This window comes from Onychomys torridus, chromosome 10 (genome assembly GCF_903995425.1).
Source record: "Onychomys torridus chromosome 10, mOncTor1.1, whole genome shotgun sequence".
In the NCBI taxonomy this organism is placed as follows: Eukaryota; Metazoa; Chordata; class Mammalia; order Rodentia; family Cricetidae; genus Onychomys; species Onychomys torridus.
The window spans coordinates 21,557,781-21,573,918 of NC_050452.1; the positions used below are offsets into that span (position 1 = coordinate 21,557,781).

At 49.5% G+C, this 16,138-nt stretch overlaps 1 protein-coding gene across 3 annotated transcripts in view; it reads left to right on the plus strand.

Annotated features, from left to right (window-relative positions):
* Tns3 (tensin 3) overlaps positions 1-16,138 on the plus strand; it is a 239,156-nt gene that overhangs the window by 172,533 nt on the left and 50,485 nt on the right. For all 3 annotated transcript variants that reach the window (XM_036200396.1, XM_036200395.1, XM_036200397.1), the window contains one exon: positions 440-1,696. In XM_036200396.1, the coding sequence (XP_036056289.1) occupies positions 440-1,696 (1,257 nt within the window). The remainder of the gene's footprint in view (positions 1-439; positions 1,697-16,138) is intronic.

Here is a 16,138-nt window from a genome sequence, read left to right on the forward strand (position 1 = left end):
AACTTCACAGAGTTAAACAAATGCAACATAAACAAAAGTAACACACCTTAAAATAATACTCTATAGCATATTTGTGTGTGTGTGTGCACACGCTATCCTGCATGGGAAGTTCAACATGAAGCTGGAGTATAGCTCAGTGGTAAAGCATTGAGTAGCATTCGTGAGGCCCTGGGTTCCATCCTCGACATGACAAACGAAACAAAGTTGAAAAGGTTGAAATGATTTTAGCCGAATATATTTGATATATGTGAATCCTTTTTATTGATGCTCACTCTACAGAGGATAGGTGCAGTTTTGGGACCCCTGTTGAGTCTGTATCTGTTTACTGTTGAGTTGCACTGTAGAATCGCTCCTCTGTTTACATTACTGTATGCCCACTGTGGTAGGTGCTATTACCCTTGCTCCCTGTTTTATGGCCTGTCTCTTGCTTTCCCTACAGTGCTACACACACAGGGCCCAGTGGATGGAAGCCTATATGCCAAGGTGAGGAAAAAGAGTGCCTCAGATTCTGGCATCCCTGGCAGCCCTCAGGGCATGCCAGCCACCAGCAGTCCAGACCACAGTGACCACACCCTGTCAGTCAGCAGTGACTCCGGTCACTCTACTGCCTCAGCCAGGACTGATAAGACAGAAGAACGCCCGAACCCGGGAGCGCAGAGGGGCCTGAGCCCTCAGGAGAAGGCTGAGCTGGACCAGCTACTAAGTGGATTTGGTCTGGAAGACTCTTCAAGCTCCCACAAAGACATGACTGATGTGCGGAGGAAGTATAGTGGGACACGCCACGTGGTGCCAGCCCAGGTCCATGTGAATGGAGACACTGCCCTAAAGGACCGGGAGACTGACATTCTAGATGATGAGATGCCCCACCATGATCTGCACAGTGTGGACAGCCTGGGTACTCTCTCCTCCTCTGAAGGGCCACAGTCAGCACACCTGGGCCCCTTCACCTGCCTCAAGAGCAGCCAGAACTCCCTCCTGTCTGATGGCTTTGGCAATGGTGTTGGTGAAGATCACCATGGTGCCCTTTCCCCAGACTTAGGCCTTGGTGTGGACTCCCTTTATGACCGGGAGCGGATGTGTGGGGGCCAAGAGCCAAAACAGCTACAGCCCCTGCTGAGGAAGCCCTCTGCACCCACCCCTCCACAGGCCTATGGGCAAAGCAACTATTCTACCCAGACCTGGGTGCGTCAGCAGCAAATGGTGGCTGCTCACCAGTACAGCTTTGCCCCAGATGGGGAGGCCAGGCTGGGCAGCCACAGTACGGTGGACAGTGCTAGCCTTGCCCAGCCCCAACCCCACATCCCAGTCACTCCCGCTCGTGGAGCCAGCAGCAGAGTGGTCATTCAAAGAGGCCCACTCAGCAATGGGCCAAACGCCCATGACACACAGCCACTCTGTCCTGGTAAAACACTCCAGCCCAGATTTGCAGAGGACAAAGCCACAAATGGAGTCCATCAGGAACTGAACACTGGTCATTCCCCAGGCTCTCCTACTCTGGATATTGATCAGTCCATTGAGCAACTTAACAGGCTGATCTTGGAGCTGGACCCCACCTTTGAGCCCATCCCCACACACATGAATGCCCTGGGCGTCTCAGCCAATGGCTCTGTGTGTCCTGATGGTGTGGGAAGTGGGCTCCGTTGTGGTGGCAGGCTGGATTCTGTGGAAGTCCCTGGCCGGAGCCCTGGCCGACAAGGTGAGCGGATGGGATGTGGATGTCAGGTAGGAAGTTGTCCAGCTGGGAATTTGGATTTGCTGAAACATATTTCCTTGGCAGTTTCTACTCTAATGAGCCGTGACCTAGAATCCCAGTGGTACCTTGGTACTATGGGAGCTGGGTAGCAGATCTGAATGGTGGGAAGAAAGAGATGCAAAGCTTGCCTATAAAGATTGGGCCCCTTGAAGAGGAATGTCAGTGTCTTATTTCACACACTTTGTCACATCTGTTGAGGACTGCAGCTGGCCGTTTGAGAGCACCGGGTAGCCTGATCCATGTTTCTCTGCCACCTGCTGGCTGTGTGGTTCAGAACCTTTGCATAAATTCTCTGATCCTCAGTTTCTACATCTGAAGAATAAGCAACAAGGAAACTTTTCTCAGTTCAAGAATGTTCCTGTAGGAAGAGGGTCAGGCCTCTCAGTGAGTTAGAAGAGTTGATGGGCTCTGGAGTCATCCCTGGGAACAAGAGGTCTGATTAAGCAGTCAGGGTATGTAAACTGTCGTATTTACAGATACAGGGCCCAGGGTCCCGAGACACCATGTAGGCTGTCCATAGATGGTGGCAGCCACCATGTATTAGAGACAAGTTTGGCTCTAGAGGGCTGAGAGAGACAGGCACACAGGGCAGAAAGTGGAGAGTGTGGCGTGGCCCCAGAGAAGCTCAGGTAGAGCAGATCCGGGTTCTCGCGTCCCGAGAACCATGATCTAAAGCCAGTGCCGTGGGCCTTGGCCCAGCAAGGGTGACAGCCTGGGTGTGAGGACCATCTATGTGCTGTACGCTCTGAAGCAGGTGAGAGTTGGCCAGCTGAGAACTGTGTGGGCCTTTCTACCTGACAACCAGGAGAGCTAGACAGCAGGGCAGGGCCTTTGGGTGGAAGGCCAGGGTTGGTGGTAGTGGACGGTGGCCTCTGGCCAAGTCTGTGGGAGGGTTTCTTGCAGACTACATCAGGATGATGAGGCTTGCGTTAGGATCAAGTTACTGTCTGATGTCCCCAGTGTTAACATGAGCTAAGAGGGTTTGAGAGCTGGTGGAGTTCCTTTGTCTTTGGATGAAAAAGCAAGCCAACGTGTGTGACATGGGCAGCGCCTCCCGAGAAGTGGTCTGGGAGATAATGGAAGAGACAAGGCTTGGTCTGGAATCTGCACAAGGTTATCCCTGGAGGAGACTGACCAAGGTGTGGTCTCTATGCGAGGGCGATGAAGTGGCTGCAGGAGGTGGCAGGTAAGATGAGGCCATGGGTGTTACTAGGAGCCAGGGCCAGGAGGACAAGAAAGACGATGTAAAAGGCTCTCAGCCATCTCTTCCTCTCTCGAGTGCTTTTCTGTGCTTCTCAGAGAGTCCATGAGCGTCCCCCTTAGTTTGTGTGCTGATGATGTTGGTGCTAGAAGCCCCTGAGTGTGCTGAATATTGCTTTGGGGTCCTAGCAGAATGGCTTCCTTCATGTTCCAAGGACTCTTGCTACAAGAGCCTGTCCCCACCTTGCTGTCACGTTTGTGGAGGTTAGTAGGTAATGACAGGTCCTGGGTTCACATGGATCCTGTGCCCTCTTTGGAAGATTGCAGCCTGGCTGATGTGTGGATCCTAGCTAACATCAGAGTTGCATGGGCTGCCAGCTAACTAGCATGCTGCTATTAAAATACAGGGCTACTGTGACTTTTCAATCACGCTGTCTGTAGAAAGGAAAACACTATTCCAGTGTCTGATGACGAGGTGTGAAGAAAAGCCAGGTTATATTACTTGTCCCATGCTGGGATCCATCACTGGACACATAGCAGCATATTCTAGTTGTTTGGAGTGGCTGGTAGGTATGTGTCACACCTGGGGGGTGGAAAAGTGAAGGCTTCTTCCCTGGGATGGTTCTGAGGCTGTGCTATAGCATTAACAACCCCAGGCACCATAACATAAAGAGCAGCAGTGACTAAGGACTCAGGCCAGGTCAGTTCTCGTAGGTACATGAGCTCATTGAATTGAATACTTTCAGGAAATTCAGAGTTCTTAGGTTTGAGTGGAAACCAAACTCTGTACGACATTTGTTTAACAAATGTTCTTGGGAGATGGTATTTGGGAAGGTGAAATCAAAAGCTTTTCCTCAGGAACAAAATGTCTCCTGAGGTTCAGAAAAGTGTGCAGCTTTTGTGTGGTATATGTGGGCAGACACAGGACACAGGCTCAGGTGACTGTTTTCTAGTTGACTGAATACAGTCCCGAGGGATTCTCCCTTCTTGTAGTAAAGCTAGTTGGTACAGGTCCAAGGGCTGGAGAGCATCACTTTGTGGCTTCCACCCTCACACTGGCCGTTATCGTTACTGAAGAAACGGGTCACATTACTAACTGAAGTTTTATTTTAATCTTCAATCCTCTTTAGTTCCTTTTCTTATAAACATAAATATAATTTTCAAACTAAATAACTTTCCTACTTAAACAACAGATTAGTAATTTATTAATCTATCTATGATCAACAGGCATCTTGGGTCATTGTCAATCCTTTGGAACCATAATGGTATCATAAGAATATATCTATCTATCTACATCACACACACACATATATACATACATATGTATACGTACACACACACACACACACACACACACACACATATATATATATATATATATCCCCAAACTGGGACTTGACCCTGAAGGTGTTTTTGAAATTCAGAATTTCAGAATCCTGTTGCAAATGGGATGCTGTCCCCAAGCAGCAGCAGTGATCACAGAAGGGAAGCTCAGCGTGAGGACAGGGCTGAGCTGTTGACACCCTTCCTATAGCCAGCTCTTCTTCTAAGACAGGCTTCCTGTGTCAGGTCAGTACTCAGCTCCCAAATGCAGCAAGCCTGAGTCTTGCCCTATGCTTCATATAGGAAGCCTGGGTGTGGTGCCAGCAGCCCCCACACAGCCGGCACAGCGGGCTCTGGCATCTCAATTCAGGATATCTTGTTTTGATGGAATCCCATCAAAAGAACGCTGATGTATTTACTCCATCTGGGTGAGGAAGGGACAGTCTTTCCTCCCTGGCAGGTGGAGAGAATGCTAGGACCCTGTTGTTCTTAAACTGTGTAATTGAATTTAAAAGTTTCATTTATGTTAACATTTTTTATGTGTGTAGGCTTTTTGCCTGCCAGTATGTCTGTGCACCACTTGTGTATCTGGTAACTACAGAGTTCAGAAGACGGTGTCAGACCCTCTGGAACTGGAGCTATAGATTAGTCACTGTGGGTTCTGGGAATCAAATGCAGGTCCTCTGGAAGAGCAGAGAGAGCCATCTCTAGCTCCTGGTCTTAAGATTTAAATTTTAGTGATCCTGTTCCCATCTCTGAATGGAAAAGTTTAGTAATAAGTGATGTAAAACAAATATCCAGACATCAGCAGATATACTCAGAAAAGTACCAATGGCTAAGCAGCTGGTTTTGAACCCCTGGAAGTTCTGTGGTGTTATAAATCCCACTACTTTAAATAATTCCCAGGTCTGTTTGTCCAGGCCTGTTTTCTCCATCAGTTGGGTGGGGAGGGGGTGAGGCTACTGAGCTAGGGTCCTCTTTATGTGGCTGTCAGTTGGAGTGTGCTGAGTAGGAAGGACCCAGTGAGGCTGCAAAGCTTCATGGTGTCCCCAGGACATTGCTGTGCATGAAACCTGGCCTCATTGTGGATGTGGAATTACCTGACGACAGCCTTTCTCAGTCTTGTACACACATGGAGATTCTGGGCTGTGAAATTCCCAGAAACGCTGTTTCTTCCCCATGCTCTCCTCCTCTCTGGCCCACCTTCCATCCTGATCTTGATGCCAGCTCCTGCTGAGCTCTCAATTCTGGCTAGAGATGCAGATCCACTGTAGGATACTGGCTGGGGCTTTAGCATTCCCAAGTCAGTACGATCCTTCACTTTCCAGATCACGTTTTGAACTGGAGAAAGCTGCCATCTGTAGTAAGTTGTTGAGAGCAACGACTCTGCCAGAGCGCCTCCTGGGGATTGTAGTATTCCCGCAGAACTGGGTAGCTTGACTCCCACCAGCTCCGCAGGCAGTGGCAGGCGTCCGCCCTCTCTGTGGGTGGGTCTGGTTGTTTCTGAAAAGAAACCACATTTGGAGGCTGAGTGCATCTGAGGATGTTTCTTTCATAGTGCGGTAGAAATAATGGTACTGCCATGGCTGCAGCTAGTGTGGTGATGGATACGGTAATGCTGCTGATGGGAAACATACTTATAGCAGTTTGGATCTTACATGTCTTCCAATGGTCCACATGATAAATACCATTGGGATACGGTAGAAACTTTTAAACAGTGGGGCCTAGCAGGTCTTTAGGTGGTTGAGGGTGTGCCTTTGAAGAGAATAGTAGAAGCCCTGCCCTTCTTTTTCTCCTCTGCTTTGCTCTCTGGCTGTGAATAATGATCTGGCTTTGCCATGCCCTTCTACTGTGATAGCTTTAGGACTGAAGCAATAGGGCCACCTGATTATAGACTGAAGTCTGTAAAGTCCTGTGCCAAAATAAACCTTTGCACTTATTCTTTCCAGGGTAGTTATCACAGCTATTTGTTGGTGATGAAAAGCTAACATGGGATTTTTAGTCTAGCTAGAAATTCATTCTGCTGGACTTGCTTTTCTAGAAGTAATTTTGTTGTTGTTGTTGCTTGGTGTGGGGATGTTTGTTTGGTAATTTTTGTGGAATTTCCTCCATAGAAAGTCGTGCCATTTGCAAGAAGAGGCAGAAGTGGTGGTGGTGGTGGTGGTGGTGGTGGTGGTGGTGGTGGTGATGATGATGGTGGTGATGATGGTGGTGATGATGGTGGTGGTGATGATGATGATGGTGATGATGATGATGGTGGTGATGATGGTGGTGGTGATGATGATGATGGTGATGATGATGATGGTGGTGGTGATGATGGTGGTGGTGATGATGGTGGTGGTAGTGGTGACGGTGGTAAGAATCATGACCGTAGTGGTGGTATTGGGATAGAAGTGGTGATGATGGTGGTAGCAGTGGTGAAGGTGTCGATAGTGGTGGTGGTGGTAATGGTGACTGTAATCATGGTGGTCGTGCAGGGGTGGTCATGATGACGATGGTATTAATCCACTCTGAGTACCCTCTGTCCACCAGGAAGTATAAAAGCCCCACCTGTCAACTCCGCATCTCTTGGCCATGCCCTTGTTCTGCTGTAGTCTGCCCCCTCATCAGCCAGGCTGTGTTTTCTGGACTGGGGTAAAAGCTGCAGAGAGATTTGTGAACACAGAACTTCTCATCAGGCAACAGTGCAGAGCCTCCCCTCCCTAGCTGCTCTGCCAGATGGACACTGAGGTGAGGTGAGGATGGTCAGGGGATTTATGAGGTAGCCCATCTCCACTGCAGGACCAGAGAGGCTGGCCAGGGATGAGGAGCCAGCTTTGGCACCTGAGACCCACTGAGCACTGTTTGCGCTGACTACAGTGTTATTTCTGTCCCTGGTAAAACCAGGTGGGGGCAGGCAGTTCATTTGGGGGATTTTGCTGCCTCGACCTGCTCACTGGCCAGTGAGACTGCTCCCTCACTCTGCTGTGATGGACTCTGACTATACCTTATTTGAGAGCCCCAGATGTTGCTTCATTGCCAGAACCCCAGCCTCTGCCTCCCCCTATCCAATTCAGCCTGTGAGTGGGCAGCTTTCCTGGATCACAGCCTTTAAGCGGCAGTGGAATTGTAGGGCTACCTGGGTAACCAGAGATGGACTGTGAAGCCTATCCTTCTATGCATGACAAAAGGCTGGCTGCTAATTCCATACCTTGGGGACATCTTGCTTCATGCTGTTAATAAGATACTTCATTCTTGTTACATTAGGCTCAGAGCCCTGGTGACAGGAACCTGGCAGGCACTTGCAGATAGCATCCTGGCCTTCCTGCCTGTGCTGTGGGAGGAGTGTGTGAAACTTCAAAATTCAGCCCCTGTGTGCTTCGGATGGCAGGAGAGCCCCACATGGTTTACCTTCGCTAACACATTTCAGTCACTGTCACCACTAGCAAGTCAAGGACTCTAGGGGGCGCTCGATGAGACCCTCATAGCCAAGTCTGGCAGGGATACTGGCCAGGTAGATGTTCCCAAAGGGTGTGGGATGTTGGGGAAGCCTAGTGCTAAACAACCAGTACCAGCAGAGGTGTCGGGATAATGCTGGATGGACAGGGTGGGCCCCACCACAGGTTCAGTCTTGTGTTCATAGAGCCCAAAGGGCGAGCCATGGGACCTTGGGCTTGTCTATACGATCACTGTCCCATCAGTGGCGAAGGTGGATGCGACAGGAGACACTGTGGGTAGGACTTTGTTATGAGTCAGGGGTCATAGCTCAGAGACACCACCAGAAGGGTGGGACTAGGTGCATGAGAATGCCATGGGTTGTGTTTGCTTCCTGCTCTGCCTGGGGATTTGTCCCTGCAGGGGATAAGGAGCTACTGGGTCACAGTGCTTCTAGCAGTGCTCCACATTGTACAGCTACTTCCATTGTGTGGTTTCTGAACTCCCCCATTGCCCCAGAGACTTCTACCCATTAGTGCTCCCTTTCCATCCACCCAACCTCAGCCCCCAGTGTGCTAACCTGCTTCCTGTCTCCCTCGATGTTCTTGCTTTTTATATAAATGCAAGTGTATACAACATGGCCCTTCTTGGCTGGTTTCTTTTTACAGAGCCACGCTATTTTCAAAGGTCTGTGACTGTTGGAGACTCATTCCTGTTTATGGCTAAACAATACTCCATAGTTGGTCAGCGGACACTAGGATTCCATCAGCGTTTTTGAATATTGTTGTTATGCATGTGGGTGCATGCACACATGCCTGTAGAATACCTATTTGCTTCTCACTAAATATGGATTTACTGGGTCATGGGGCAGTTCCTGCTGAGTTCGCTGGGAAAGTGCCACTCAGATGTTTTAAAGTCTCTTTGAAGACTAGCCAGCCTGTCCGTGGACAGTGTCATCTTTAGAAGCTTGGAGCTCTCAATGTAGTAGAAACATTTGGTCTGTTACCTCATAAGGGACCCAGGTTCTGGGAAGGTCACCTTCAGGGAAAACTGCCTTCTGTAGTCTTCCATGTGATAGAGGTGAAATTCTTTCTCTCCATCAGGATAAAGAGGTTCTGACAGTTCCCAAGCTTGGTGAGGTCAGCCATGTGCTGTCATTTCTGGTTCTGCCACATAGCCTTTGTGCCATGACATGGGCCTTGACTGAGGGAAGTGTCTGGCTCTCTGTAGCTGTAGTAGAGGAGGTTATTTAAACATAAAAGAAGAAGGAATCATCAGAACTGGGTCCCAAAACCCTCTTGGTGAGTGGAATCTCCCAGATGTGAGTGGTGGGAGATGTTACCAAAAATCCCCTTTGTAGCTTGGAGCTCTTTACAACTATGCAGAGTTCATTCAGCATTGTGGTAGATATTCATTGCATGAGAAAGATGTTCTTCCCAGATTTGGGGATATATTATCTCCCTCTCAAATATTCCTTCACCTAATCAAGCATTTGCAGGATTCCCAGGGAACACATCTTCAATTCCATTTCCTTCCTCTGTCATAACTTTGCAGAAGTCTCCTTTCCCTATTAGGATCGGGTTAGGAAACAGAGATGGGGAAGAGGCGATGGGCCTGTGTATACCCAGAGGGCTTTCCTGCCCTCTTCCTGATGTCACTCAGCACTTGGACGACCAATGTCCTACCCATTTTCTTTGTGGGAAATTCATGCCACCTGCTCTTGAGGAACATGTCCACCAGGTGACTGGGGCCACTGAGCCTGTCTCTATCCAGCTTGCCAAAAGAGAACTCTTCCGTTCATTTTAGGGAACACTTGAGCTGAACTGCCCTCATCACACCAGCCTTTGTCCAGTCACTCTCTGTAGAGCTTATGCTTATTTATCCAAGGGAGCTGAAATCAGGAGGCCCCCACCTCAGCAGAAATACCTCACGGTATTTGTTTTCATTCCCAGGAATGTGAGGGAGTTTCCAAAACCACCCGCATGCCATGTGGTGCCAGGCTTGCTTTGTTCTTACATGATCCTGTAGAGAAGAATTAATCACTTATGGGTGCTTCTCTTTCCAGGGTCCCAAGTAGAAAATAAAGACCATGTTTGGAAATGGATCATGCCCTAGGACCTGTTCCCTCTCCTTTTTATTAGTTATGCTTGTTACTGTGTCTGTAAGATGCTCAGTGCATTCTGATACACACCGTTGAGGTACTCAGTGTGGTCAAGCAAGTTAGCACGTCCATTTCACTGCATGCCTGTACAGAGTGCTGCTAAGAGTCTGTGAGTCTACCATCATCTTGGTATTGCACACTGATTTCTTGCTAAGACGTTGACTCCATTCATTCTTTGCACTACACTCTGTGACCAACCGTGGGCTTTTTGGATGCTGGTGCTAATGACGCCCACTCGTGATTGGCCTGGTACAGCCCAAGTGTCTAAAAGTACTTGATGCTCAGTTAATGACTCCTGGGTTCAGACCTGCAGTGCCTACAAGTTGAGAGCTTGACAGTCATGTCCTGACTCTCAGGGAAGAGGCAGATGTAGAAGAGGAAGGGTTAAGCTCACCCTGGGGGATCTTAGTGACATACTGCTGGAGAACCACATGTTTACAATTACAGTTTTGAACTTAGATGTATATCTAGTCACTCATCCCATGACTCAGTGAGGCTAGGGTGTTCTCCTGGGTTGGTTCCAATGGGGCCAGAGTTTGGGACCTGGCTGTGCAGGATGTAGAGGACAGCTAGTAATATTGCTCCATCAGCTGCCTCCCACTAGGACTGGTAGCTTTACTTTAGCAATAGAGTGGGCCATGTGCCTCACCAAGGAGAGGATTCTACCCTGAGAAGTCAGTGTGGGTGTCATGGTGTCTTCTGCTCGGCACCGCTCTCCCTCTTTCCAGGAAGGCCAGGTGACAATAAGAAGCGTCTGCATGGCCCGTAGCAGCACTGAAGGACACAGCTGAATGAGACCAGTGAGGAAGGGCTTTGTACCAACCACAATCACAATTGGGTTGCAGAGAGCCAAGGAGCATTGTGGGAGATTTCTTCTAAAAGGTAGTTTTCCAGCTAAGTGATCTAAAACTCACCCCCTAAACACATACTCAGGGATTCCCGTGGTGAGCTCATCTATCCTGGGCTACCAGGGACCCAGTACCTGATGATCTTGGCCTGGACACAGTTCTTGTGGGCTCTTCGTGTCTCCAGATGAAGTGCTTGAGAGAGTGCCCTGTCATGATCTCCCCACTATCATGGTGCCTGCTAGCTTGGCTGTCTTTGCCCCGCTACACGACTGCCTGGCCTTGGAATGGTACAGGGCTCTATCCCAATGTGTGTTCTCACTGACTTAGCATTGGCTTCTCACTCTCTCTGAGGTTCAGTGCACCCCATAGCCCATGGCAATCTCAGCTCCTGTTATGCTTGCCAAGGTCTCTGGTGGTCCCAGGCAGTGCTCAGAAGGCGTCTTCACATATCAGTGCATTGACTTTGGGAGTAGCAGTGAAGAGCACATAGGGACTCAGGTCTTAAGCTCTAGACTGAGGTTGGGTGGGTCCCTAGGGCCAGGTGGAAGGCTGGCCCACACAAGGACAGCTGAATGCTCAGAGGAACTGGCTGGGTTGATGATGGGGTTGGGTGTCCAGGCATTCTGCCACAGCAAAGCATGCCACCAAGTGGCTGCTGTCTATCCCTCCCTCCAGGGGAAGCCCAGCTGCATGGAGGGTTCCTGGAACATGGCTCATCAGCAGAGTTGCTCACTTAGGCTGAAGTGGCCTCTCTGTCCCCAGCTCTCTGAGTTTTTACAAGCGCCAGGGTCCAGGTCAAGTTTTCTTTTTACTGCCAGGTACACGCTGGAAGCAGGTGCAGCTTCCTACAACTGAGCTCCAGCAGGCACAGGTGGGAAGGGAGCCAAGCGGGCCTCAGCAGGGCAGGTGGGTCTGCCACAGCTATGGGAGATGTCCTTTGCCCGCAAATATCCCCTGATGCCTGGTTTCTCTCCTGTTTTCCCTTGGCTCTTCTCAGAACCGAGAAGAGTTGGTGTGCATGTTGGGCTGCGCCAAATCCTCAGAAGGTTCCCTCAAGCCAGCACAGCTCCTCCTTGTTCCCATAGCAGACAAGCACCCGGAGTGACAGGCACACCTTAGTGTCCACCAGCATTCCCTGCTCCTCTCCTCTCCTCTCCTCCCCTCTTCTCTCTCCCCTCCCCTCCCCTCCTTTCCTCTCCTCTCCCATCCCCTCCCCTCCCCTCCCCTCCCCTCCCCTCCTTTCCTCTCCTCTCCCCTCCCCTCTCCTCTCTCCCCTCCCCTTCCCCTCCCCCCTCCACTTCTCTCTTCTCCCCTCTTCCCCTCCTCTCCTCTCCCCCACCCCTTCCCCCTCCCCTCTCCCCTCCCCTTTTCCTGAATTTGACTTTGTACAGGAAAATGAACAGTAAAGAATGTTGCGGCCACTTGTATGGCATGGACTTTGCAGCTCTGTTCAGAGAGTAGATTTACTATTTCCTCATTGACTCATGGAGTATTTTGCTGTTCAGTTGTCCAAGCCCATCACGTCAGCTTTGCACAGGAGATCTGAAGTCAGTTAATAAAGTCTGCTATTTCTGCCACTGCAGATGTGGAATACCAGCCATAGAGGGAAACAGGAGGCGCTGATGCAGGTCATCTGTCCCTCAGCTGTCGCGCCATCCTCCATGTCCTGCCCTCCTATTGCTTACCTGCTCATAGACACCCAGTCCTCCAGAGCATCAGTGGGGTGGACATCAGAGCTGAGATCTGATGCGATGGGTAGGCGGCTGTCTCCACGTCTATCCTCAGTAACGAAGCTAAGCCCAAGGGAGGCAGTGGCGAGAGAATAACCCTGCTTACTGTTTCAGTCTTTCTAAAGAGAGGGGACCTGCTTGGCAGGCACCGGAGATAGTAAATAAAACACCTAGAGAAATGTCCCTGCAGTGGCCAGCCTCCTTTCAGGCCTCTGGATCACTAGAATGTGAGGTAAAAATGTCTGGTGGCTTCTGTGTCTTTTCTACCTGGGAACATTGGCCCTGAGAAGTGAGAGGAGCCAGGCTGAAGTGGCTGTGCCTGCGTTTTTCTTTGGGCAGTCCCTAGCCCCACCTTTCTCCTGAGGCTCTGGTGTCTGTGTTGAAGGACCTTGGCATACTCACTGCCAGAGGGTCATTGTAGGCAAGGAGTTTAATAGGTGAGGCCTACTCTCTGTAAGAAGGAAAGCCTTACACCACACCTGCTTCCATAACCCCTGGAAGTGGAAATGCTGGGGGTTCTTCATCCCAGAAAAGTGCATTTCTAGGAATGCCTAGTACCCTACTTCCTGATAGCAGCCTTCAAATGGGGAGTCTTGTAGCACCCAGAAGTGAGGACCTGCAGAAGTGGGGTGGGGTGCTGAAGTGCCCCTGCCCACCCCAGTATTGAGAGCACAAAACCCAAGCCTTGCCTGGCACAGATGTACAGGCAGAGGCCATGTCAATATGGAGGTCAGTGTGTGAATGTGAATGCATGAGAGTGTGGGAGGTATGGGGGAGACAGATGCATGAGTGTGAGGTGTAAGGGAGTGCACATGTATGTGTCTGAATAGCCGTGTGTGGGGATGGGGGAGAGAATGTGTGACTTAGTGTCAGATAGTGTGTTGATGAGAGACTGGGTATGTGGCATGTGTCAGCATGTGAGAGCGAGTGCCATGTCTGTGACAGTGAATGTGGGTGTGTCACATGAACCTGTGTGTGACAGCTGAGTGTGAGGAACTGAAAGACAATGAATGTGTAAGAGACCATGCCCATCCCTGTGGATGTTCTTGGACCACTCAGTTCTTGGGCCTAGTTCAGTTCTCAAGCAGAGTGTCCTCATCCTTGGGAATTCCCTCTTTCCCTGTCGCCTCCCACTGCTGAGGAGGAGCAGCTGCCAATAGGGTCTCTGTTGTAGATGTTATTGGTGCATAGTGGAGACAGACTGATGGAGTGTCCAGCTCTAGATGTGGCCTTGGGCCTAAGCTTAAGCTCTGCTCTCTCACTGTACTTGCTGAGCTGCCTTGGGCCTGTTGTGGAACCTAACTTCGGCATCATCTTGCCTGAAAAATAGGAAGAACAGGTCCTGCCTTGGAGCTGTTAGACCTCTCTACTGTCTCTGGGTAATTAAAGAAGGGCAGAGATGCCTGCAGCGTGGCACCTTGTGGCTCCGTAGAGTGCATCGCCTTGGAATGGTGGGGAAGGCCACATCCACTTGGTTTCCTTTAGTGGGTTGCTCAGGAAGGAGGAAATGTTTATTGACCCAATACCAGAGTTCATGAAGATAAACAGAGTGGGTACAATGTAAGACCAGAGGCTCAGAGAGAACCAGCATAGGCCAGCAGAGCCCTGCAGAGTAGAGAACCAGCAGCCATCCATGCAGAGCAATGCAGAGGTGAGAACCAGCAGAGGCCATCCATACAGAGCCCTGCAGAGGTGAGAACCAGCAGAGGCCATCCATACAGAGCCCTGCAGAAGTGAGAACCAGCAGAGGCCATCCATACAAAGCCCTGCAGAGGAGGGAACCAGCAGAGGCCATCCATCCAAAGCCCTGCAGAGGTGAGAACCAGCAGAGGCCATCCATACAGAGCCCTGCAGAGGAGGGAAAAAGGAAGCAGGTTTGTTTCTCCCAAAGGGAATCCAAGCCTCTTCTTCCTTAATTTTAGAAAGTAAAAATGTTCTTAGTGAAACTTTAGAAGATAGAGTCAAAGGGACAGGAACTTTGCTGTGAAATGGTGTCTCCTAGAAATTTCAGAGAAGCTACACCCATGAAATATTGCCAACATGCCTAAACATGTCCCAGCCAAGATGACACCAATAGATGTTAATGTGGATGGGGAAAAGCGCAGGAGGCCTCAGCCGCGCACAGAGAACTTCAGGCAACTGAGGATGGCTGAGAGCAGGAGAAATAATCTCCAGGGAATATAACTATATGGTTATCGAACAACAAATAGTTGATATAAATACAAGTAACATTATACAGACTAAGCAGGTTGTTTTTATGTATTAAAGGAATGTATGTATATTCACATACCTGTGTGTGTGTGTGTGTGTGTGTGTGTGTGTGTGTGTGTAACCACAATTAAAAAAAAGAGAGGCCAGGAATTTGAATGAGAGCAAGGTGTGTGGTACATGGAAGGGTTTGGAGAGAGGAAAGGGAAGGGGGAAATGATGTAATTATGCTATAATCTAAAAAATAAATAAAAATTATAGTTTGAAAGTTTTTTTAAATAATGGAGATATTTATAGAAAATGGGAGCCCTTGCCTGGACTTCCATATCCCAGAGATTGGCTATTGAGTATTTTGGTACTGTCTCTTTTTCCTTTGGACTCTAAAGCATTTGCCATTGCACCTGTGCCATTAATACATGGCTATTTACTGATCTGCTGTGTGGTGCAGAACAAACCCCCAGCCCTGAAATTCCTCTGCTGCTCACTGTGATGGAAGGACTGGACTTTTCTACACAAGCACCCCTGCCCAGCTTGGTCTCCAGCCACCATAAGTACACTCACAATGGACTTCTTCTGATGTGTTTTCTTTGTCACCATTGCTGGGGCAGGGGCAGGGCACCTTGGCTCTTTACTGGGGCTGCTAGCCATGTGACAAGACTCTCTCACTGGACCTTGTTCTTCCCGCTCTTTCAGACTTCTCAGTTCCAGGACCACACATTTAAGAAGTAGGAGGGCCACCTGTGTCCCTGAGGCCGAATCTGTGAAACCTCTTCCCCATGCAGCAAGCATTTTATCATCTGAGCCTCCTCCCCAGCCCTGTTTATTTACCATTTTGAGAGAGGGTCTCAGCACCTAGTCCAGGCTGATGTTGAACTGACAGTGGTCCTGCCTCATGGAATCAGAAGCATGCACCACCATACTTAGGGGTTCTGTGTTTTTAGCTTATGCCTAGACAGACAGCAAAGCCTGGTTTAGTGTGAAAACGTTATCACTTTTATAGTCTGCTGCAGGTTTCCCCTTATTGCCCAATTTTGAGAATTCCCCAAAAGAAATTTAAAATGCAGACTCTTGCCCAGGCATATTTTTTTCCCTAACAAGAAGAGTGTCGGTTTGACCATGGGCAAACTGGGTCAGGAGTAAATGCTGTGGAGTTCCTGGCAGAGAGTGGCATTGGTGTATTGAATGTTCATTCTTAGTATCTGGTTTGGGGTTTTCCCCTCCATGTGAAGGTTCAGTTTGTCATGGGAGAACCAAATAAATGCCTGGGTCACTGCAGGTACATAGTCTGGTAGTGCTCATACCAGGCCTGGGGGCTGGATCTTAGCTGGCCCGCTCTGAAGTCTAGCTCAGCCATCTCCTGTCCCAGCACTGTAGGCTGAATCCTAGTGCCCAGCCTTGCCTGTACCCCAAGGCCTTTTCTGGATAGAGTACTCTGGTTTGTCTCTAAGCATCCTAGGATGGCCCCTGTGTTTGTGGTCTACCTGTAGCAGCCCTTGTGTCT